The sequence below is a fragment of the Cetorhinus maximus genome, chromosome 23 (assembly GCF_964194155.1).
Source record: "Cetorhinus maximus chromosome 23, sCetMax3.hap1.1, whole genome shotgun sequence".
Taxonomy (NCBI): Eukaryota; Metazoa; Chordata; class Chondrichthyes; order Lamniformes; family Cetorhinidae; genus Cetorhinus; species Cetorhinus maximus.
This window is the reverse complement of record NC_135901.1, coordinates 51,196,584-51,221,460: the sequence shown is the minus strand read 5'-3', so window position 1 is coordinate 51,221,460 and position 24,877 is coordinate 51,196,584. Positions and strand designations below refer to the sequence as shown.

At 45.1% G+C, this 24,877-nt stretch overlaps 1 protein-coding gene and 1 non-coding gene across 2 annotated transcripts in view; both read right to left on the bottom strand.

The window, feature by feature from the left end:
- Positions 1 to 20,472, bottom strand: part of LOC144698030 (uncharacterized) — a 45,023-nt gene extending 24,551 nt beyond the window's left edge. The window contains 2 exon segments of the mRNA XM_078569969.1: positions 261 to 1,221; positions 20,134 to 20,472. Coding sequence (XP_078426095.1) covers positions 261 to 1,221; positions 20,134 to 20,472 — 1,300 coding nt within the window.
- On the bottom strand, positions 7,035 to 7,107 carry trnat-agu (transfer RNA threonine (anticodon AGU)). Its single transcript has one exon. It is a non-coding gene; the product is annotated as a tRNA-Thr (tRNA).
- Positions 20,473 to 24,877: the final 4,405 nt, after the last annotated feature.

The window sequence follows — 24,877 nt, the reverse complement described above, 5'->3', positions numbered from 1 at the left end:
AGTTATACGGCTGTTAACATCAGCAGGAACAAACCTAATTATTGTCAGACTATCAATCCTGGACATGATTAACAGAAGCAGTCACCACAGAATCCAACTCCACAGTCATTTACGAATTCACTGGTGAGTCCGCAGGTTGGAGGACCTTGTGAATCCCTTTCCACACACGGAGCAGGTGAATGGTCTCTCCTCAATGTGAACTCGCTGGTGTACAGTCAGCTTAGATGACTGTCTGAAACTCTTTCCACAGATATTTCAGCTGAATGGGCTCTTCTCAGTGTGAATTCGCTGGTGTGACTGAAGGCTGGATAACCAAGAAAATCCCTTCCCACACGCGGAGCAGGTGAATGGTCTCTCCCCAGTGTGAATTCGCTGGTGTCTCACCAGATCAAATGACTGAGCAAATTTTTTCCCACACACAGAACAGGTGAACGGCCTCTCCCCAGTGTGAGTGCGCTGGTGTACAGTGAGGGCAGAAGAATGCTTAAACCTCTTTCCACAGGAAGTGCAGCTGAACGGCTTCTCCTCAGTGTGAATTCGCTGGTGTTCAATGAGGACAGATGACTGTCTGAAACTCTTTCCACAGCTACTGCACTTGAATGGATTCTCCTCAGTATGAATTCGCTGGTGTAACTGGAGGCTGAATAATCGAGCAAATCCCTTCCCACAAACGGAGCAGATGAATGGTCTCTCCCCAGTGTGAGTACGTTGGTGTACAGCAAGTGTGGATGAATGCCCGAAACTCTTTCCACAGGAGGTGCAGCTGAAAGGCTTCTCCTCAGTATGAATTTGCTGGTGTGACCAAAGACTGGATGACCGAGTGAAACCCTCCCCACACACAGAGCAGGTGAACGGCTTTTCCCCAGTGTGAATTCGCTGGTGATTCAGCAGGCTGGCTGACTGAGTGAATCCCTTCCCACACATGGAGCAGGTGAACGGTCGCTCCCCAGTGTGAACTCGCTGGTGTGTAGTGAGGGTGGATGAATACCTGAACCTCGTCCCACAGTAAGTGCAGCTGAAGGGCCTCTCCTCAGTGTGAATTCTCTGGTGTAACATCGGGGAGGTTTTCTGAGTGAATCCCTTCCCACACTTGGAGCAGGTGAACGGCCTCTCCCCAGTGTGACTGCGTCGATGGTATTCCAGCCGGGATGGATAAATGAATCCTTTACCACAGTCCCCACATTTCCAAGGTTTTTCCATGGTGCCAATGTCTTTGTGTTCCTACAGTTGAGCCGATCAATTGCAACTTTGTCCACACACAGAACAGCTGACAGTTTCTGTCTGCTGTGAATGGTGTGATGTTTGTCCAGGCTGTGTAACTGGTTAAAGCTCCTTCCACAGTCAGTGTGCTGAAACACTCACTTTTGTATATGTGTCTCTATGCTTGTCCAGTCACATTTATGTTTCAATTTATTTTCTTGGAGACAAAACAGACGAACATTTTCCCTTCCACCTTCAAAGGTCGACGGTATTAAGGTTCTGGATAACAATTGACTCAACCAAGATGCTTAGTTTCAGTGCGCATCTCCAAATCCTTCCCTTCTAAGATCTGTAAAGAGAGTTAACAAAAGTAATCACTAAGTACAGCATAGGAGTTCAGAGCAGACAATTCTCATTTTTATTTTCTCATTTCCCAAAGCTGCTAATCCTCGGCCCAAACACTCTCCAATTTCCTGTGCTAAATTCCAAACCGATCATACCATCTCCCCCATATGTTTCCTCCACTCCCAGTTTCTCCTTCCATCTGCTCTGGTTCAGTTCAGTTCTCAAACCCCTGTGTCCAGAGTGAGAATAAAATCAATGAATGAATCACTTTTTCTCCTGTTCACTGGGACCCTGAAGCCCCGCCTACTCTCTTGTTTCACCAGGATAGCTGGGCATGCGCAAAGCTCGCTGCTGAAGCAAGATGGCGGCCATTAAACTGGGCCTGTTCGTGGTGAAAAGCCCCAGAGCTGCAGGTTCTTATTGGGAGTTTCCTGCCTCCAGCGGGTGTTTCTGAATCCTCCTCACCCACATCCTAGGGCTTCCGCACTGCTCTTGCTCCAGCTCAAAATGACTGGGGAGTGATTGGCGGCATCTCTGGCTCCAGCTCCGGCTTCTCTGGCTGCACTGGTGAGGTGCAAAGGAGATTCACTAGGATGTTGCCTGGGGTGGAGAGTTTCAGCAATGAAGAGAGACTGGATAGGTTAGGGTTGTTTTACTTACAAAATTGTGAGGGGCAGAGATAGGGTAGAAATGAAGAAGCATTTCCCCGTAGCAGAGGTGTCAATAACCAGGGGTCATCGATTTAAGGTAAGGGGCAGGAAGTTTAGAGGGCATTTGAGGAAATCTTTTCACCCGGAGGAGGTGGTTGGAGACTGGAACTCACTGCCTGAGGGGGTGGTAGAGGCAACAACATTTAAGAAGATTTAGATGAACACCTGAAACGCCACAGCTTACAGGGTTAGGGGCCAAGTGCTGGAAAATGGGATTAGAATAGATGGGGGCTTGCGGGCCGGCACAGACACGATGGGCCGAAGGGCTTGTTTCTCTGCTGTTTCTCTCTGTGACTGACCAATAGGAAGGGGGCGGGGCTGGAGGACCGAGCGGGAGCGGCTGGTCCTCCATCCAATCGGAGTGAATGAGGGGCGGGGCTGAGCCATCTGTGTCCGCGCATGCGCTCCGCCGCACACTGACCCTTATAAAGATGGCGGCCGTTGATCCCCGGGCCTGTCAGCGGGAAAACCCTGAGCAGCTGCCGCCGGTTCAAACCCGGACCCGGGATCTTCTTACTAGGGGTTTGGGGTCTACACCGGGTGTTTGTGATCCCTCCTGTCTAACCCAGCCGCCGGCTCCATCCCTCTCCGCTCACCCGGCAGCTTCTCACCCGATAAATAACCGCCGCCCCGCTCGGTGTAACCGCGGGACCGGCAGTTTCCTTTGGGGTTAAGGACTCCACTGGGTGTTTGAGAATCTTCCCCACCCACTCGGCCATCTCCATTCCTCCTACAGTCGGCCAATTCTCTCCGGTTGTGTAGCTGAGATAACCGCATCCCATTTGTTGCTCATCCAGACTGCGCATGCGCCAACATGACCTGCGCATGCTCCCTTCTCATCCCACCACCGCGCCTGCGCGGGAGCCTCTGTGGTGAAGATAGGGCACATTCTACACCGCAGCGAATGCTGGGTAGGAACACCGCCATGGAGAAAGCGAAATCTTAAATGGATAATTTAGTTTCCAACTCCGATTACCATTGCAGCCATGGAGATAATATACAGACTTATTAACTAATTTATTCCAGCAACCAATGCGCCTAAAACCTCCACCACAGTTCTGTTCTGGGAGTAACCAACAGCAGAACAAACCCCAACGGTTGCGTGTGAACCCATTGGAGTCTCAGCAGCTGAAGTGAACGTGTGATTTTAAAAAAATAATTGTACATATTGGCCCAATGGCTTCATTGTCTTCGGATCACAAAACATAATTTTCTATTCAACCACGTGACCTTTCAATGGCGGTGATCCTACCCAGCCTTCGCTGCGGGGTAGAATGTGCCCGATCCTCACTGCAAGATTTCCCTGCGCAGGCGCAGTACCGGACTCTGCCAGGAGCATGCACATTGCGGGGTGTAACTTGAGCTGAGCAACAGAATGTCGATGCGAGTGAATTGAGCCGGTGGGTGGAGAGGAATGAAGGGGCCGAGTGGCAAGGGAGCAACGGGGAGGCGAAGTGAGTGGGGAGGGCTAAAGGCGGCCGAGTGCTTGGGGTGGAATGGAGAGGCCGAGTGGTGGGGAGGAATGGCAGCGGCTGCGTGGATGTTGAGGCGTCACGAACACTTAGTGGAGCCCCAAAACTCTCAATAAGAAACTCCCGATCCCGGGGTTGCACCAAGTAGTGCGGCGGCTCTTTATTTGGGTGAGAAACTGTCCGGGGAGCGGGAAGGGATGAAGCCAGTGGCTGGGTTAGATAGAGTGTGTGGGGGAGGCAGATTCAGTTGTGGATTTCAAAAGGGAACTGGACTAAAACCTGCAGCATGTCCAGGGAAAGGGCAGGGGAATGGGAACAGGTGAGTTAGTTTCCAGAAGAGTAACAGGTCTCCCATTTCAGACGATGATGAAGAGGTTTTTTTTCTTTTCTTAGGGGGTCGTTAGTGTGAGGAATGTTACCCAGGAAACATTGGAGGCTGGGTCATTGAATTTATTCAAGGCAGAATTAAACAGATTTTTGATAGACAAGCGAGTCTAGGACTATGGGGGGCGGGGGGCGCGGGACGGAACGGACAGACAGGGAAGTGGAGTTGAGACCACAAGATCAGCCATGATCTTATTGAATGGCGGAGCAGGATCAAAGAGCTGAAAGGCCGATGTTCCTCTGACTCGGGCTGAATGGCCTCAAGATGTGGTGTTGCCTTGGCTCTGAGTTTTTGGAACAGTGAGGGGCTCGAGCGACAAAATGGGCTATTCCTGATGCTACTTGTTATGTTCTTATTCAGCACCAATACCACTCAAGGCAATGGTTACTAACATATTGCCAGCAGTAGAGTGTATGAGTGGCCAATTTAGGCTGCAGCTTCTATTGAGTTGATAAAAACAAAAAGCTAAAAGCTACTGCGGATGCTGGAAATCCAAAACAAAATAAAAACAGAATTACCTGGAAAAACTCAGCAAGTCTGGCAGCATCGGCGGAGAAGAAATCAGTCAACGTTTCGAGCCCTCATGGCCCTTCAGCAGAACTGAAGCATAGTTTCAACAAGGGAGAAATATAAATTGAGTTGTGTGTTTGAATCTCATTACTGCCAAAGTTTCAGTTGGTTCGTCCTTTCAGACGTTTCATCAAATTCCTTAGCATAGGCTCGGGTAATTTGATATATGACTTGGTTCGTCTTGGTAGGAAGAACAAGGGAGGCTGTAGGAATTTCAGGGTGACTGCGAATAGGCGGGACTGAATGCTCTCATTCTCTACTGTAACCATTCCATGATTTTACATGAACAACATTTACACCAGTGTAAGGTCTCCAGTCATGGCTGAGCGATTAAGCCGATGGATTCTAACTCCACTGGGATCTGCCCACACTGATTCGCATCCTGCCGATTGCACTGCTCAGTGTTCCTTCCTTCTGGTGCCTCCAGAATTAATTATTGGCTAAATGGAGTCAGAACCTTCCAAACACTCCCGTCTGTTTTTCCTGTTTCACTTCTGTGATCCTTCTTTTCTGTGCATCCATAAGCATTCACAGAATTTGCAGTCAGAATTGGAACAAAGCTGAGCTATTTAGTGGCATCCTTGCTTTCTGAGAGTTTGCCAGTCCTCAGGGACAAACCCGAGCCTGCTGTCACTCTCGGTGTATATGTCTGTGTGTGTTCATATGTGTGTGTCAATGTGATTCAGTTTACTGAGGGGGTGAACTCATTTTTACCATTGCAAATTTTATTCACTTGCATCATATATCATCATGGTAAATGGTACAAAGAATAACAACAGGTTTAAAAATTGCAAGAGGAGATTGACGCTTTCTGTATTTATTTAAGTGGAGACTGCTTATTGATTCAGTCCATATGTGACACAGCGGAGGAAGATTGAAATTTTCACTGAGCAACATTTGAACAGACAGTGGATTCCATCGGTGTAATAGTGTGTTCCAGTTCGGTATATGCAATCAGAGAATCAATTTCTATTCGTTGCTTTGAACCCAATCTTTCTAATAGGTTGGATGTTATGCACATGTTTCCTCCATTCTCTCGCTTTATTTGAACTGAATATTCATAAATCTATTTGTGTGGGAACTTACTGAATAACAGCAGAAGTGGCAAAGTTTGGGCAGGATTTCCTTGTAGCCAAAGGGCACAAAGCAGAACTATGTCAGTGATATAAGTAGACGCAGGAAGAGATGGATTCTAAATTGTCTTAAATCATTAAACCTTCAGTCGGAAGCTAATTTCGTTCAAAGAATATGCTATAGAAACACCCTAGTGGTTCAGATTCGGTGCTTTCACCGCCTGGGTTCCATTCCCTGTCTCGATGTTGTGCAAAATGTCGTAACTAGGACCCAATTTATGGTTTGGAAAAGAGTCGAATTAAACTTGAAACCTTCACTCTGTTTCTCCCTTCACATTTGCTGTCAGACCTCCTGAGAACTTCCAGCACTTTCTGTTTTTATTATAACATGAATTACTGACTTTATCATACACATGATCACAAGAAATAGGAGCAGGAGTAGACCACACGGCTCATCGAACCTACTCCATCATTCAACTCAATCATGGCTGATCTTGGGCTTCAACTCCATTATCCTGCCCGTTCCCCATATCCCTTAATTCCCTGAGAGAGCAAACCTCTGTCCATCCCAGCCTTAAATGTGTTCAATGATGGAGCATCCACAACCCTTTGGGTAGAGACTTCAAAGATTCACAACCCTTGGGGTGAAGTAATTTCTCCTCATCTCAGCCCTAAATTATCGGCCCTTTATCCTGAGACAGTGCCCCAGTGTTTTAGACTCCCTGAACAGTGGATACAATCTCTGTGTCCACCCTATCAAGCCCGCTCAGAATTTTGTAGGTTTCAATGAGATTGCCTTTCATTCTTCTAAACTCCAGAGAATAGAAGCCCAATTTATTCAGCCTCTCATCATAGGACAACCACTTCATCCCAGAGACCAATTTAGTGAACCTTCTCTGTACCGTCTCCACTGCCAGTATATCCTTTTATAAATGTGGAGATGAAAACAGCACACGGGATTCTAGATGCCGTCTCACCAAAACAGACTTCTTTATTCTTGCTTTATTACAATCCCCTTGCCATCGACCTTCCTTATTGCTTGCTGTACCTGCATGCTCACTTTCTCCGTTGCTTGCACAAGTCTCTCTGAACATCAGCACTTACAAATTTCAAAAGCATTCTGCTGTTCTAATTTTTAGTAACAAGGGAACTTATTCACACACCTGCCCACATTATATTCCATCTGCCATCTTGTTGGCCACTCACATAACCTTCTGATATCCTTTTACAGTGCTCGCCTCAAAAGTGACCTTGCCACCAAATTTCATACTGTGCATGCAGGCCCCAGTGAGAATTGAACTCACAACCCCTGGTTTACTAGACCAGTGCTCTAACCACTGAGCTATGGAGCCACTTGCCATATCTTATTCACAGTAAGTCTCCTAGTGGAACGAGGAACAGGACAACGTTCCCCATCGATGAGAGATGATAGACCTGGAAATGTCTGAGATGGAGAACAGATAATTAAAAGATGCGACATGAAAACGGCAAAATTTGATGTGCTTTCAGTGATGAATGTCTGCCGTGGTTATGTGAGAGATTTTACTGCTGCCTGTTTACACTGACACAAATATCACTCCTGACCAATCAATCTCCTTGAAAGCAGCGCGCCAGGCCGAATGGCCTCTTTCTTTGCTGGAGCTGCCTATAATGTTATTTTTTCCAAGCATCATTTCCCAGTCATTCCGACATTTTATTGAACGCTTGGGGGAATGTACTTTCTTACATTCTCGCTTTTGAAGTCAAGACACTGAGCAATTTCAAATTTTTTCATTAATTTCAGTACAGGATTTGGAACCAGACCAGTTGAACGACACTTTATTGGTGCGAATCCTTCACTGCAGCTCACCCATTAAAAACAGTGCCTGTCATTGCCCGAAGATGTCATTTATGATAAAATTCTGTCGGAGAAACTTATCTCTGGTGAAAGTATCCGAAAAAGGGCAAATGGGGCGGAGATAAAGCACGTTGCAAGAGTTATAGACAGCTTTCCTCGTGGTGTCCAGGTGAGGATTCGGCCCTTTCACCGCCGTGGCCCGGACTCGATTCTCGGACAGGCAATGAAAGTTTATTGATCTGGCACAAACTGTTAAAACAGGCCTGATTTACTTATTGATTGATATCCGAAAAACGCAATAGTTCCGCCCGAATCAGTGGAGCGAGAGTTGAAGTTTCACATCAGAGCTGCAAATATCACACGTGGAACAGCTTCGAGAAGAAATACAGTTCCTAATGTCCGCGGGGTATCAGTTTGGAGTATTTGTATTTACAAATCATACTCTCAATGTGTTAATTGCCTTAACCACTCAACCATATGGGCTCGGTGTCTGTCTGTTTAAATGTTGCTCAGTGAAAATTTCAATCGCCCTCCGCTTTGTAACATACGGACACTTAATAACTGAACAGTCTCCACTCAGAAATACAGAAAGAAAATTCCTCCTGAACCTTTTAAACCTGTTTTTCTTTTCTCTCTACGAATTTAATATGAAGCCACAAAACTAAGGTCAATAAAGTGTGGATCGGTAAAAATGAGGAACTGAAGCACATTGACACACACAGGAACACACACACACACATATAAACCGAGAGTGACAGAGGGCTAAGGAGAGACAAACACTCAGAAAGAAAGAATGTCACCAAACCGGCTCAGTTTTGTTCCATTTCCAAATGCAGATTTTGCAAATCCTTGCAGATGAAAGCGCGGGAGTTTTTGTTTGATTCCATTTATCCGATAACTAATCCTGTTGGCACCTGGTTAAAATCGGGAATAACGAGAACCGCAGTCAGCAAACCAACATTGGGGAAACCCCGATGGATGTCAGTACCATCGCCCTCAACATTCGTCCGCGACTAACAGCACTTCCTGAGGGAAAACATGTTCATATCAAATCAGAGATGACTATGAAGTAAGTCGTACGGCCCGTCGTGTCTGTGCTGGCTCTCAGGAAGAGCAACTAAACCAATTCCACTCACACGCCTTTCCTCCACACCAATTTCTATTTACATTGTCTCTCCTCGTTCACCCTGTCAAAATAAAGGACCACAACCCGCCCCAACCCCCACCCCCCGTATTAAACTGGACTTGTCTCTTGCTCACCCAAATGGAATTCCTAACGTGCCCAAAAGTGGGAAGCAACTGAAAATTTGGGAGCGGTGGGATTCGGAACCACTCCTCCAGAGACTGGAACCTGAATCCAGCTCTCCCGTTTGTAGAGCAAATGGAATTAGATTGTAGATATCAGCTCAGAAATAATAATGACCTGCTTGATCAGGGTAAAGTTCTTTTGTAATTCGATATGAAATCAATTGCATAAATAAATAATGTTTGTATCAAAAACTGTATAAGAAATCCCAGTCCAACTCTTCATGTCATTGGGTCAGGGAAACTTTGTTAACTAAGGCAAAATGTGCATGGATTCTGCAGAAATTCCTTCTTCAAGCGAGAAATGGACAATGATTGAAAGGGGGAAAACTCAGGTTTAAGGAAAGAGAGAAGTAATTTGAGACGAATTGGTTAGCTCTTTAAAAATAGCTGGCACAGATACGATGGGGTGAATGGCTTCACGTTGTAGTAAAAACAGGAAATGCTGGAAAAACTCAACAGGTTTGACAACACCTGTGGAGAGAGAAGCAGAGTTAATGCTTCGAGTCGGCTTGACTCTGAAGAAGAGACATACGGACTCGAAACATTAACTCAGCTTCTCTCCCCACAGATGTTGCCAGGCCTGCTGAGTTTTTGCCAGCACTTTCTGTTTTTATTTCAGATTTCCAGCGTCTACAATATTTTGCTTCCATCTTCGGGCCTCTTACTGCGCTGTGCCATTTGATGCTGACATTGTTGATCAGTCTGTCTCCAGCATTCCTAATGAGAACAGCCGAATTCCATTTCTTCAAAACAAAGACCCAAAGTGCTGCTGCATGACGTCACCGCTTAACATTCCAGACAGCTCCATTGGGATCTTTACAGCGCAGGGATTATAGTGATGAGTGGGGTCATATTCGCTTCACAGCTGATGGAGTTGCAGTTTGAAACCTGGTAAGAGCATTATCCAAGCTTGCTCATTTAAGTGTGAGTGAATGTTCAATAATTTACATTTGTTGCTTAAGATGAACACATGGGTTCGAATCCTGCCGCCTGAGGATTTATCATTTAAATAGGAGAAAACCCACCCAAACACACCCGTATTTTCTTGTTCATTTGTCAGCATTCAGGAGATGGCGTATTGGCATTGTCACTGGGCTAAAAATCCAGAGATAAAAGCAAAATACTGTGGATGCAGGAAATCTGAAATAAAAGCAGAAAATGCTGGAAAAATTCAGTATGTCTGGCAGCATCTCTGGAGAAAGAAACAGAATTAAGGTTTCTATTGCGTATGACTCTTCTTCAGAGTTCTTTGGGCAGCACACAGGACCGAATGGCCTCTTTCTTTGCTATAACTTTCTATAATCTTATGTTTCCCAACACCACGGTTACTTCTTTCACAGTCATTCTGCCATTTTATAATCCCTCTTGCGAGTGGGTTCAAAGGTTAACAATGTGCACAAGAATGGAAGGAGCCTGCGACTGTGGATAATCGGCACTGTGCACATTCCTGTACTCAGTATTTGGAAGAATCAGGAAGATGAGATCCCAGATTATCTTTACTATGTCATCTGCAAACTCATTCTTTCTAAAATCCTTGTGTCCCACATTCCCTAACCCTGCTTTCGAAGGGAAGCTTGGGTTCATGAACTGACTGTGTCTGCATCAAGCAGCTAATTGACCTGGGAGCTGGACGGGCAGAGGGAGCTGGAGGCGAGGCAGGGACAGAAGCAGAAACAGATGCGACATGAAAGTGTTTAGAATTTGATGTGTGTCAGTTGCTTTCAGTGATGAATGTCTGCCGTGTGTTCCCTTGTCAGTTTCACAGGAGCCGCAGTAATGATGTTGGTGGGTTTTGGAAATTGACAGTTACACATGAGCAGCTTGTGGGGCTATTTCACCTCACTGTCAATTCCATGTCCCAGCTCACAGCAACTGTTGTTGTCATTGACTGAAGAATTCAGTCCATTTAAAATGGAAACATTGTTAAAAGCAGCATCGATAAACCAAACTGATAAAAGCTTCACCGCTTCCCTGGTGGTCTAGCAGTCAGAATTCAGCGCTCTTATCGCCACTGCCTGGATTCAATTCCCGGTCAGGGAATTCAGATTATTGATCTTGTTAAAATGGGTATTAAGTACTTTTTGACTGAAAATATTTCGCAGCTCCACCAGAATCTTTGGGGTGACAGTTGAAGTTTTGCCTCCGAGGTGGAAATATCACACTTGGAACAGGTCGGGAAAAAAGATAAAGGCGGAGTGAATGAATGAATGAAAGGAGGACAAGAGAAGGGCTGGGTGCAAAGCACTGACCACAGAGATGGTGGCGCGAGGCAAAATATGGATGGGGGAAGGACGAATTTTGGTCCCTACTGGTTGCACTGACAAAGATATCACTCCTGATGGGTCAATCACAACTGGCCGTTAAACGCAGCACATCAGCTCATCGAGGCCGAATGGCCTCTTTCTATGCTGTAACTTTCTGTAATTTTATGTTTCCCAACAGCACGGGAGGTTCTTTCACAGTCATTCTGCCATTTTATAACCCGCTGTAGCGAGATGTACTTTCTAACCTTCCATTCGGCTCTTTTGAAACCAAAATATGGAGCAAATTCAGCGAGTTTTCTTCTCAGTTCTAGCACGAGATTTGTCACGAGACTTATTGAACAACACATTAATGGTGCCAATCTTTCACTGGAGCTCACCGTGTCCAAAGAGCACTTTTATCATCAGCCTGTTATGTACCTTCGTGCAGTACATCTGCTGAACAATATAAGCTTATCACAGCTCTGCTTTCTTCACTTTGAAATCCAGTGCAAAAATATGAACAATTTCAAAGCTTAACAACTTAGACAAGACTGGAAGGAGAGTGTAGCGGTGGATAATTAGCACTGTGCACATTCCTGTAATCAGTACCTGGGAGAATCAGGGGAATCATGGTGTCTCTTTGTCCTGTTATCTGTAAACTGATCACGTTGTGTTTTATGTTCACACGAACTGACTGAGATTGGTTAAGTAGCTCCTGGAAGAGCAGAGAGAGCTGGAGATGAGGCAGAAAGAGATGTGACGTGAAAGTGCTTAGAAACTTTTGTGCATCAAGTACTTTCAGTGGTGAATATCCGACATGTGTAAACTTCACAGGAACCGCAGTGATGAGCTTAGTGAATTATTTGGTTGAAAGAAGCTGTGCCCGCCGTGGGGCGAACCCAAGGCCCTGGCATTACCAGCCTTCGCTCTACCGACTGAGTTAGACACAAAGTTAAAACCGGGAATAATGCGAAGAGGGAAACCCCAATGGATATTGACTCCATTGCCTTAACCATTCGGCCACGACGACTGGCTCTATGCACAGGTTAGTGTCGTTGGTATAAAATCAAAGGCAGCTACAGCAGAGGAGGAGGACATTCGGCCCATTGTGTAAATTCTGGCTCATGGAAGAGGAATTTAGCTGATTCAAAAACCCCACCTTTTCTCCACAGCCATTTATATTTTTATTGTCTTTCCTCGTTCTTCCTGTTAAAGTGAAACACCGCATACACCTGCTTTAACTGTGAGCTGGCACTTTTTCGACCAATAGGGCAATTTCAGCAGCATTGGGGTTAGAAAACACGCCTCAACAAAGAGTGAGACCTTAAATCAGCACCTACGACCGCTCAGCTGCGATACCGAGCTCAGGATGCTACTGCCCATTTCTTTGTTTGGTATTTCTACTCAAATAGAACAGAATCAAAGCAGCAGCGACATGTCACAAGGCCCCACAAGACTCCTCCGTCACTCCAGAAGATCATGGCGGATCCCCAGTCCCAAGACCCGATCCCGAGAGCCCTTCATTCCCTTCCAAAAATCAAGAGAATTTTAGGATGTTTTTTCTTCCATTGATCGGAGAGCTCTGTGGACACCTGGTTCAAATCAGCAATAATGAGAAGCACAATCGATAAGACTTTGGAAACCCCAGTGGATTTTAAAAGCATCGTTTTCACCACTCAGACACGATGATTGACCAAGGATCCAATGCTTTCCACTCAATAATCATTAACATCATTCACAGCTTCCGCTTCTCAGCTGCACCTCCTTCCAAACATTGTGATCTATTTTCCTCAGGATTTGTTCCTGGATTTAATATTTACCTGCTTTGTTACCTTATTTTGAAATCAGATTCGCTTCAATATCCAACACAAATTGAATTGCAAACCTGACGGACAAACAATGGAAAACAACTCACTCGGTAACACAAATCGCATGGTGCTCATTTTCAGATTCCCAACAGTCAGATTTTCAATAAAATGAAGGAATTTTACATTGAAAACATTTAGAAAGTTTGTGTGACTTTTATTTGTGACACACTAACTCGGGTATTGTGTAAATGCTGCTCGGAGGTTTAGTGACCGGGATATAATCTACCTGCGTTTTCCTGAGCCTGTGCTCGTTGTATTGGGAGGTTTGGCCCGAGTTGGAGTATCTTGTGTCCCAGGGATGGGCAGTAACCCGCTGATTGAAGCTGCAGTCGCTGCTTTCTGCAGGAAGTGGGTGTGGAGAGTGCGGGGCTGGAATATTGCGGCTTTGCTGCTTTTCCCTGTCTCACTCACTGTGGAGCTGAGAAAGAAAGAATAATTGATGGGCTTGGTTGAATCCAATAACTTCATAAATTTCCAATGGGTTAGATATCGGTCCATGGTAGGGCTAATTGTTGTCTCATTAAATTTGAAATGAATATTCGAAAAAAGCTGTTTGCCTGGGAACTCACTTGGATAACAGTCGAACTGGCAACATTTCAGAAATCTTGTCTTTCAGCGGAAGTACCTAATGACAGCCTGGAACTGTGTGAGAATGAATGCCGATGGGGGGGAAACAGTGTAAGCTTCGGCCCTAGGTGGTCTTGAACCACCAACTTTTCAGTTAACAGCCAAACATGCTGACCAATTGCACCACAGAGACTGATGCAGATTTAACCTAGGGTGTTAGCGAGTTAAAGCTTCAGATTTCTGCTACCAGAATAACAATTGTTCTCTATCAGCTTACCTCTTCCAAGGTAAAGTTTGGGACCTTCATTATGGCTACATGGAAACAGTCTGATCCCACCCACTGCAGGCACATCCATGTCACCGGGAACCAGCTCTCCTTCAAGCCTTTGCGTGTCTTGTCTGTTCCCAAGTATTCTGATTGTCCCGAAGCCAATATTAGGTTTGAATTCCTGATGTGCAGAATCCTTTCAATGTCTCAGATAAGTTAATTTCACTAATAACATCAGAGTCAATGTTCAGATGCTTCACGTGTGCAAATAGCTTTATTCAGTTTGCCTACATGTCAGCATTCCAACTTTAAAAGTTCAACGGATTTGATCCATAATCAGAGCATTGCTACTGGCACAACACGGTTTAAATGTTCCATGTGTAGGGGGGAAAAAGGTCACTAGCTCGTCCCATCTCCTGAGACTGCACTGAGTTCAGATCTAATTGTAGGGGTTTGTTCTGCTGTTCATAACATCCAGGAGAGAATTGTGGTGGAGCCTGGAGCAATGTGGCCGTTGCATCAATTGATTTAACATTTTTATGTCTTGCCCCTATGGCACCGATCGTATTCTGATTGCAGGTAGAAGACATTCTACAATTTGGGCTTTCAATGGCGGGGCGCTCACCCAGGATTCACTGCGGGACAGAATGTGCCCTATCCTCAGAACAGAAATTCGCAGCGCATGCGCGTTTACGGGTATACTGGGGCATGCGCATTGCTGTCTCCTTCATGAGCATGCGCAGTGCTGGTCTGTGACTGCAGCTGCTCAGAGCGGGTGAAAAAGTCGAGCGGAGCCAACTAACAGAGTTAGTGGGTATATGAGGAGGAATGGAGCCAGCGGAGTGGACAGGGAGGCTTCATAAAGACACAGTGCAGGCCTCAGACCCCAAATAACAAGGTACCGGTCTTGTGTTTGCGGAGAACGGGCCGAAATAGTCTGGATTTCTCCCTTCGCCAGGCCCGGGGTTACGGCCGCCATCTTTATAGGGGGCAACGTGCATCAGGGCGCATGCGCGGTCATCCTGGTCCAAAAAGCAGGAGGAGAAAAAATTGTGAATTTCTATCCTGGACTGACAGGGATGGATTTTGGAAACTCCTTTTACAGGCACACAGCAAACTCAAACCAAGGGAAATGTTTGTCTCTTCTCAGTTTCTAATCTTGGACTTACAGTAGTGGATTTTAAATTCCTTTTACAGCAGGGCTGTAGAACTGAACCCAGCCAGAGCAGAGGGGGATAGAAAACTGGGAGAGGAAAGAAATGGTGGAGATTGCATGATGGGGCTGAATTTCTCATCACAGGAAGGAGAGTGTGTGGGACTGTGATTTACAGCTTGGGGTGGGGGAGGGGAGACGAGAGGAAGAAATATTCCCTAGCAAGTGGAATTGTCAATCATTAATTTCCAGGCTGGACTGACAATGATTACTTTTTTTAACTCCATTTACAGGGTCTTAGAAGGGAAGGATTTTCAGATGCCAAACATCATCAAATATTAAGATTTGTAGATTGGAAACGCAAACCAAACATCACATCAACATCTGATGAGTCACTCGATTCATCAGGACCTGAATATAATCGACCTTTGAATGTGGAAGGAGAAATGCTTGACTGTTCTTTCTGTGGGAAAAGATTTCAAACATTAGTGTGACTGGGAAAGCACCGAGACACACACACACCCGAGTGAGAGTGTTCCAGTGAACTCACTGCGGAAAGAGCTTTAACCAGTTACACAGCCTGAAAAATCATCGCACCATTCAAAGTGGGGAGAAACTGTACACGTGTTGTGTGTGTGGATGAGAAAATGTGAGAATGGTGTGAAGCTATTCAGTTATCCACCCCAGCTGGAAATTCATTGACACACTCACATTGGAGCCAGCACCATGGTGAAACCGTGGAAATGTGGGGAATGTGGGAAAGGATTCAATTATCCATCTCTGCTGAGAAGCCATCGACGTATTCACACTGGAGAGAAGCCGTTCACCTGCTCCGTGTGTGGCAAGGGATTTACTCAGTCATCCACTCTGCTGACACATCAGCGAGGTCACACTGGGGAGAGGCCCTTCAGCTGCACTTACTGTGGTAAGAGGTTCAGGTCTTCATCCCACCTGAGTGGACACCAGCGATTTCACACTGGGGAGAGGCCATTCGCCTGCTCTGTGTGTGTGGAAAGGGATTCACTGTGTCCTCCAACCTACTAAAACACCAGCAAATTCACACTGAGGAGAGGCCGTTCAGTTGCAATTCCTGCGGAAAGAGGTTCAGGCATTCCTCTGAACTCACTGCACACCAGCGGGTTCACACTGGAGAGAAACCATTCACCTGCTCTATGTGCGAGAAGGGATTCACTCAGTCAGCCAGCCTTAAGTCACACCAGCGAATTCACACTGGGGAGAAGCCATTCACCTGCTCTGTGTGTGCGAAGGGATTCACTCAGTCAGCCAGCCTTAAGTCACACCAGCAAGTTCACTCTGGGGAGAAGCCATTCAGCTGCACTTCCTGTGGAAAGAGATTCAGGTCTGCATCTAATCTTAAAGTACACAAGCGAGTTCACACTGGGGAGAGGCCATTCACCTGCACTGTGTGTGGGAAGGGATTCACTCAGTCAGCCAACCTGCTGTCACACCAGCGAATTCACAAGTGACTGCAGGGATTGGATTTTGCTGTTCCTGCTGCTGTTAGTCACATCCAGGACTGATAGTCAGATAGTATTAGCTTTGATTCTGCTGATATTAACTCCCCTATAACTGGCTGGAGTTTAATTTTCTGGATCTGTCACTGATTATCTGAGCTTCAGTGTCCCTTTTTAAAAGCACCATCTGTGATCTTTCCTCTTAATTTCAGAACTCTCAACAGGAACTCGATTACAATAAAATTAAGAATTTTTACTTCAATCCTAAATTTATCTTTGGAGCAAAGTCTACAATTCAGTGTCTGAGAGGATCCACTGATTAACATCTCCAATTAGAGAGTACTGATTAATCCTTGCTGACAATTCTTACTGACATGTACATTCCACACAGAGACACCTCCATGATGAAATTAATTTATCAAGGAACATAAACAAAACAGTAAAATATTTACAGGCACATCAGTAAAAGCTTCATCAGTCAACACTGATATTGCTGAATCTTGGAAGTCGCTGAGTTCAATAATTTCTGACACAGCAGCAGCAACATTTGGGAAAGGTGGAACCCACAACAAAGACTGGTTTGAGACCTACTTAGCAGAGATGAATCTGTCATTGAAGCAAAAAGCAAAGCCAACCCGATTACAACATAAACCCAACAGCTAGAACACTGTGTAACTTGAAAGTAGCTGAGACAGTCATGTAAAAAACAGGGAGATACTGTGTAAATAAACACTGGATCAGACCAGATCATGAAATCCAAACTGCCTGTGACAATGGAAATCCACATGCTGTGTATGATGGGATCAGGAGGGCGCTTGGTCCGACCATCACCAAATGGATGTTGAAGTTCTCACCCACAGAAGAAAACAGATGTCCCACTGGGTTGAAACTGCTGTGAGCTGTACTCCTGTCAGAAGGACATCTCCTAATCTCTGTTGACTCTCTCCTGCAGCTTCCTGTCATGGTTTAATTAGATGAGGAACACTCACCACTTGAGCTCGAAAAGGCCATTGATTGTTTAGCAAGCGGAAGGACACCCGGCAAGGATGGAATTCCAGCTGAACTGCTCAAGCCCAGAAAGTCCCATCTACTGTCACAGCTTCATGACCACCTCCTTCTCTGTTGGAAGGCAGGATCCATTCCACAGGACACGTGTGATTGAAGAATGATCACAATGTACAAAAAGAAAGGTGACAGAGGAGATTGCAACAACTACAGGGACATCTCACTCCTCAGCATCACAGGGACGTCCTTCACTAGTGTCAGGCTTAAAAGACTCCATCTACTTGCAGAGCGAGTGTATCCAGAAGCACAGTGCGGTTTCTGTGCTGGCAGATCTACAGTGGACATGATCTTCTCCATACGCCAGCTACAAGAGAAGTTTACAATTGGGATTGAATCTAAAATGCTGTCAGCTTCTGTGCTGAGAAAAGTGAAAGGTTATAATTACTGAGTGAAAGTAAACCTTTAAGTATGAATCACAATGAACTTGTACAATTGTAAAAGGCATCGAAAAGTTTGATTCCCTGAAGATAAGCTTCAGCCTTGAGGTTATGATCTGGAGCTCACAAGCTGTGGGAAGCTTCACCCTCTTTAACTCTTTTCAGTCTCAGAAGGTTGAAGCTCCTTTTGCCTGTGAAAGTGAACTTTTTCAGTTTTATTTTTCTTCAGTTTTATTACCGTCATTTGGAAAGAAAGAAGAAAAAAAACATTTGTGAAAAGCTGAGAAAAATACAAAGACAATTGGAAAAACAAAGATTGAAATGGGGTTTGGTTCATCCTTGATCTGAAAATGAAGTTACATAAAGTTGACACAAGTGTGCACATTTTGAGAATATTTCTTCAGCCCCTTTGCTAACAAGCTGAGAAGTTAACCCTTTCCACTGACAGCATGGTGACAATTTAAACAAAAGGCTTTGCTTTTTAGAGATTTGGATCATCCCATTTGTTGTCATCCAAGACAAAGTGTCTGAGAATGGGAGATATGGGAGTAATCTACAATCTGATTGCAAGTATCTGTACTTGTGTCTCTGATCTACAAACCATAATATGAGAGTATTAAATGGGACAGTAAAGTTCCTCGAGCGCTCCTGAATGAGATCGAATGGTAATTCATGGAATGACGTATTTAGAATAAAAGATAGAGAAAATCACACCACCAGTTGGGAAATGGAATAATTCACTTGGGTATAATTGAATGGAATAGTTCAAATTGATATACATGTACATTCTAGTGAAAGTCAGGAAAGTGTAGATGAGACCAGTAAACAGAGATTTCTCTTGGTGATGTTTGTGTCCTTGCCTCTGTATTTAAAAGAAACTGAATTTGATAGTCTGGCCACTATCAAGGCATCAGAACCAGGCAGGGGTAGGTCAGCAAAGATCTTCAGAAGACACCTCATTGATATTTTGATAAGATCACCTGAAAGACCAAGAGTGACTTGCATAGGTTGGCACATGCAGCATGGTATTGGGTTACAGCGTGCGTGTGCAGATGTGATATGTCACATGTGTAATTAACATGTGGAAATGCATGGTGACCCTGCACTGAAGAACAGGTCCCAGACATGCTCAGCTACTTGACAACAGAACATGAAGTGATTATTGTGGAAATTTGAATGAGACATTTTAAATCATCAAGACATTAACTCACACTCCATAGTGAAACTAACTATAAAACAATCAGCATTGAATTAAACACACTGGTACCTATCAGAGGGAGTAAATTTAAAGTGAAGAGGGAAATAGAATCTGGATTTAGAAAATATCCACAAGGTGGAGGCGGGTGAACAGAGAGATGGAGAATCTTTAAAGTCCGTACATGACCTTTTGTTTGAACCAGATGTATTTACAACATTCCAAAAATGTAGAATTGTGAGAGATGATCGGCAGGTGGGGAGAATGAATCTAAGTCGATAGTTATCACATTTTAGTCAAAAAGTTTTGACATTTACTCTTGGTGGCAGCTCAAGGGTTTGTGTTGCTGATTCTGATGATTCTAGTAGCTTTAGTATGTTATCTACAGTTCGTCATCAAGAAATTAGGAAAACAAGCTCGTAGCTCAAAAATAGTGAGGTTAGTCAGAAATCAGTTGTGAGAAATCAATAAGGATATTCCCTTCTCAAGGTGGGGAGGTCTGTGAGAAATCATTGTCTAATAACGTTATAAATTCTTCAGAAATGTATTGAATATTATAGGAAGAGCTCTCTATCTGATGAGGGGAGATGGGAGAGAAACTGGAGAAAGATGTGGGTTCAGGGCTCAGACAAGAGGAAACTTAAGAGACAGTTTGTCCTGGTGGGCTAGTGGAAGGGAGGGAAGCAGCAGAGGCAGCTGATCGGATTGTCCCAATCTTAGTGACAAAGAAGCTCCATGAACTCCTCACACTTATTGTTGGAGGTGAAGATGGAGGAGACAGGGGAGAGGGAAAGCCCTTCCAAAGGAACTAACTTGTGTTAGAGATATTAAAAAGACATGACATACGGTGAGTTAAACGCAAAGCTGATTTATTTGACTTTTATCCAGAATATCAACCCCTATAACTGGGCTGTAGTTTATTAACATCAGCAGAAACAGCCCCAAATGAACATGGTTAGTCCTGGTTGCAATTTCACAACAACATGCAATCACTGTAGTTACTTGTGAACCCGCTGGTGTCTCAGCAGGTGGGATGCCTGAGTGAATCCCTTCCCACACTTGGAGCAGGTGAATGGTCTCTCCCCAGTGTGAACTTGCTGGTGTGTCAGCAGGTGGGATGACTGAGTGAATCCCTTCCCACACTCGGAGCAGGTGAAAGGTCTCTCCCCAATGTGAACCCGTTGGTGTGTCAGCAGGTGGGATGACTGAGTGAATTCTTTCCCACATTCTGAGCAGGTGAATGGCCTCTCCCCAGTGTGACTGCGCTGGTGTTCAGTGAGGTGAGATGACCACCTGAACCCATTCCCGCACTGAGAGCACCTGTACGGTCTCTCGTCAGTGTGAAGACATTGATCGGACATCAGATTCCCAGAACTTATGTAGCACTTCCCACAGTCTGGGCATTTAAAAGGTCTCTCCTCAGTGTGAACTCGCTGGTTTGTCAGCAGGTTGGATGAATCCGTAAATCCCTTCCCACACTCAGAGCAGGTGAAAGGTCTCTCCCCAGTGTGAACTCGCTTGTGAGTCAACAGGTGGGACAACCGAGTGAATCCCTTCCAACACTCGGAGCAGGTGAACGGCCTCTGTCCAGTGTGACTGCGCTGATGTATTTCCAGCAGGGAAGGGTAATTGAATCCCTTCCCACAGTCCCCACATTTCCACGGTTTCTCCCCGTTGTGACTGTGCTTGTGTCTTGACAGGCCAGATGATTCGCTGAAGCCTCGTCCACACACACAACACATGTACGGTTTCTCCCCACGGTGAATGGTGCATTTTCCTTCCATGTTCAAAATCCAATGATATTCAGGTTACGATAGAATGGGCAACACCATCAAATTCTGAAGTGATGTTTGGTTTCAGTTTCCTGAATGAAAATCCTCCCGTTCTAATTCCCTGTGAAATTGATTTAAAACAGAACAAAGGGAGTGAGAGAGAACCCACAAAAACACAAAGGCAGGTTGTGAAACTGAGCTGAATGAATCTGGGAATTTGTGGGACCAGCACTAGGAAAAAGTGACCATGAAAACTGCCGGATTGTCATAAAAACCCAACTGGTTTACTAATGTCCTTCAGGGAAGGGAACCGGTCACCCGGTCTGGGCCTACACAAGACTCTGGCCTACAAGGGTGGAGAGAGGTGGGAGGGGCAGGGGGGTGAAGGGATATCAACAACACAACAAAAACTTTGACAAAATTTCCAGAAACCTCCACCCCCTGGAAGAACCAGGGTAGCATGTGACACACCATCACCTCCAAGTTCTCCTGCAAGTCACACACCATCCTGACTTGTCCGTCATCCAGTATTTGATGAGCAGAAAGTTCCTCCATTTAATTACTGGGAAGACTGAAGCCATTGTCTTCAGTCCCAGCTAAAACCTCCACTCCCTAGACACCGACTCCATCCCTCTCCCTGACTGACTGAGACTGAACCAGACTGTTGATAGGAATAGGAGTAGGCCATTCAGCCCATCGAACCTGCTCCACCGTTCAATCCGATCAATGTATTTTTCCCCACGCTATCCCCATATCCCTTTATGTAATTGCTAAGCCTGTCATCCATTCCTTTGTTCCCTCTACACTCAACTCCTGGCCAGCTTCCCACATTCAGCACCCCTGTAATCCAGGACTCTGCTTACTCGCACCAGGTCTTGTTCACCCGTCATCCCTGTACTCATTGACTTACAAAGGCTCTGGGTTAAGGAGAACCTCAATTTTAAATTTCTCATCCTTAGTTTAAATTCATGCAAGGTCTTTCCTTCCCTATCTCTGCAATCTCCTCCAGCCTCACAATCCTCCAAGATATCTACACTTCTCTAATTCCAACCTCATCAGCATTCCTGATTTTAACTGCTCCATCTTTGGTGTCTCCCCCTTCAGCTGCCAAGGCCAGAAGCTCTGGAATTTCCCCCCTAAACCTCTCTTTCCTCCTTTAAGAGAATCTTTAAAACCTTCCTCTTTTAGTAAACTTTTGTTCATCTGCCCTGATATCTCTTCATGCGGCTGTGTCAAATGTTGCTTTCTAACACTCCCGTGAAACACCTTGGAGCGTTCTGTCACACAATAGAATTAATTAATTAACGTTTCAGGGTGGACAGTATGTGATAGTCAATATAAGCTCAGAGCGGGAGAGAAATTGACTATAACACAGGAAAAACAATTCCTGACTATGAAAGATACTGTGGGAAGGTAAAGCTGGGAAGCCAGCAGCACATGGTCAGGGGGTGGGCAGCAGTGGAAACCTCGTTTAGACAGAGTCGGCAGAAGTTACAGTAGAGTACGAAACATAGTTAAAACACACCCTGTATTAGAGGCAGGGGAGGTTAGACAATGGCAGAGAGGTGATCAGGAAGGGCAGAGGTAAAACAGGGCAATAGGTGGACATGGATTCAGATCCACAGTAAAGGAACCACACCAGCCCCAGAACCATTGAACTCTCACAGATAACACAGCACAGCACTAAAGGTCTCAATTGTAGATGAATACTCAAAAATATTAACATCTGAAACTATTTCACTCGTTTCAACTTTAAACTCTCCTGCTGGAGCCTTCGACTGGAAACATAACAGAAGCATTGGAGTCAGAGAAAAATCTCCCAGTTGAGGAAATACCCGGGAAGCGGGGTGATGTCACCGTGTAATTGTTGATGTGTGATGATGTCACAGTGTAATTGTCGATATGTGATGATGTCACAGACACAAACACAGAACATCTGGGTCTGTACAAACCAGTGATCACCACACATTATGAAAGATGTGACTGTCCTTGAGAGGGGGCAGAGGAGATTTACCAGAATGGTTCGAGGGATGAGGGATTTTAGTTGTAAGATTAGGTTGGAGAAACTGGGGTTGTTCTCCTTGGAGCAAAGAAGATTGAGGGGAGGTTTGATAGAGGGGTACAAGATCATGAGTGGTTTACATAGGTAGTTAAAGAAAAGCTGTTCCCATTCGCTGATTGTAAAAGGATTACAGACACAGATTTAAGATTTGGGACAAGATCTACAGGGGAGATGTGAGGAAGACATTTCACACGTTGAGTGGTAATGACCTCGAACTCAAAGCTTACACTCCAAGTCTGATAATATCCAGGTCCTGATGAATTGAGTGATTCTGTCAGACTTTGATATGATGTTTCAATTGAGTTTCCTATCTGACAACACCCTTCCATTATCCTGTAAAAAAAAGTTATAAAATCCATCACTGTCAGTCCAGGGTAGAAATTGAGAACACACAAACATTCCTCCTGCTTTGAATTTGCTGTGTGTAAATCCTCTCCTAACCCCTGGTAAAAGGAGTTTCCAAAATCCATCACTGTCAGTCCAGGATAGAAATGCACAACATTCTCTCCTCCTTCTACCTGGACTAGGATGACCGCGCATGCGCCCTGCTGCATATTGCCCCCTATAAAGATGGCGGCCGTTACCCCGGGCCTGGCGAAGGGACAAATCCAGACTTTTTCGGCTCGTTCTCTGCAAACACAAAACCGCTGCCTTGTTATTTGGGGTCTGCGGCCTGCACTGTGTCTTTATGAAGCCTCCTTGCCCACTCCGCTGGCTCCATTCCTCCTCACACACCCTCTAACTCTGTTAATTTTCTCCGCTCCACATTCTCTAACCCGCTCTGAGCAGCTTCAGTCACAGACCAGCACTGCGCATGCTGATAAAAAGGACCGCAATGCGCATGCGCACAGAGCCTCTATTGTGAGGATAGGGCACATTCTGTCCCGCAGTGAATGCCGCGTGGCGGATCCGCCATTGAAAGTCCGAATTGTAGAATGTCTATATCCTGCAATCAGAATAGGATCGGTGCCATAGGGGCAAGACATCAAATTGTTAAATCAATTGATGCAACAGCCACATTGCTCCAGGCTCCACCACAATACTCTCCTGGATGTTATGAACAGCAGAACAAACCCCGACAGTTAGTTCTGAATTCAATGCAGTCTCAGGAGATTGGACGAGCTAGTGAATTTTTCCGCCTACACATGGAACATTTAAACAGTGTTTTGCCAGTAGCAATGCTCTGATTATGGACCAAATCCTTTGAACTTTTAAAGTTGGAATGTTGACATGTGGGCAAACTGAATAAAGCCCTTTGCACACCTGAAGCATCTGAATGGTCTCCCAACAGTGAGACTGTGTTGCTGTGTCAGTAAATGGGATGATGGAGCGAATACCTTTCCTTTTCTAACTGGTGAACAATCTGTTTACAGTGTTAGTTTACCTCTATGTTTTCAGCTCAGACATGGATCTCGAAATCTACTGCTGATGGGACCCACATTCTTAGCACTACAAAAGAACAAGGTGCAGGAGTAGGCCATTAGGCTCCTCAAGCCTGCTCCGTAATTCAATAAGATCATGGCTGATCTGATAGTAACCTGAAACCTGTATCCCACCTATCCCCGATAACCTATCACCCCCTTGCTTGCCAAGAATATATCCACCTCTGCCTTAAAAATATTCAAAGACTCTGCTTCCACAACCCTTTCAGGAAGAGAGTTCCAAAGACTCACGACCCTCTGAGGAAAAAGAAATTCGCCTCATCTCCGTTTTAAATGAGTGACCCCTTATTTTTAAACAGCTATCATAGTTCTAGATTCTTCCACAAGGGGTAACATCCACTCCACATCCGCCCTGTCAAGTACCCTCTGAACCTCATATGTTTCACTAATCAGGTAAAGAAAAGCAAAATACTGCAGATGCTGGCTATCTGAAATAAAAACAGAAAACACTGGAATTCTCAGCAGATCTGGTAGCATCTGTGGAGAGAGA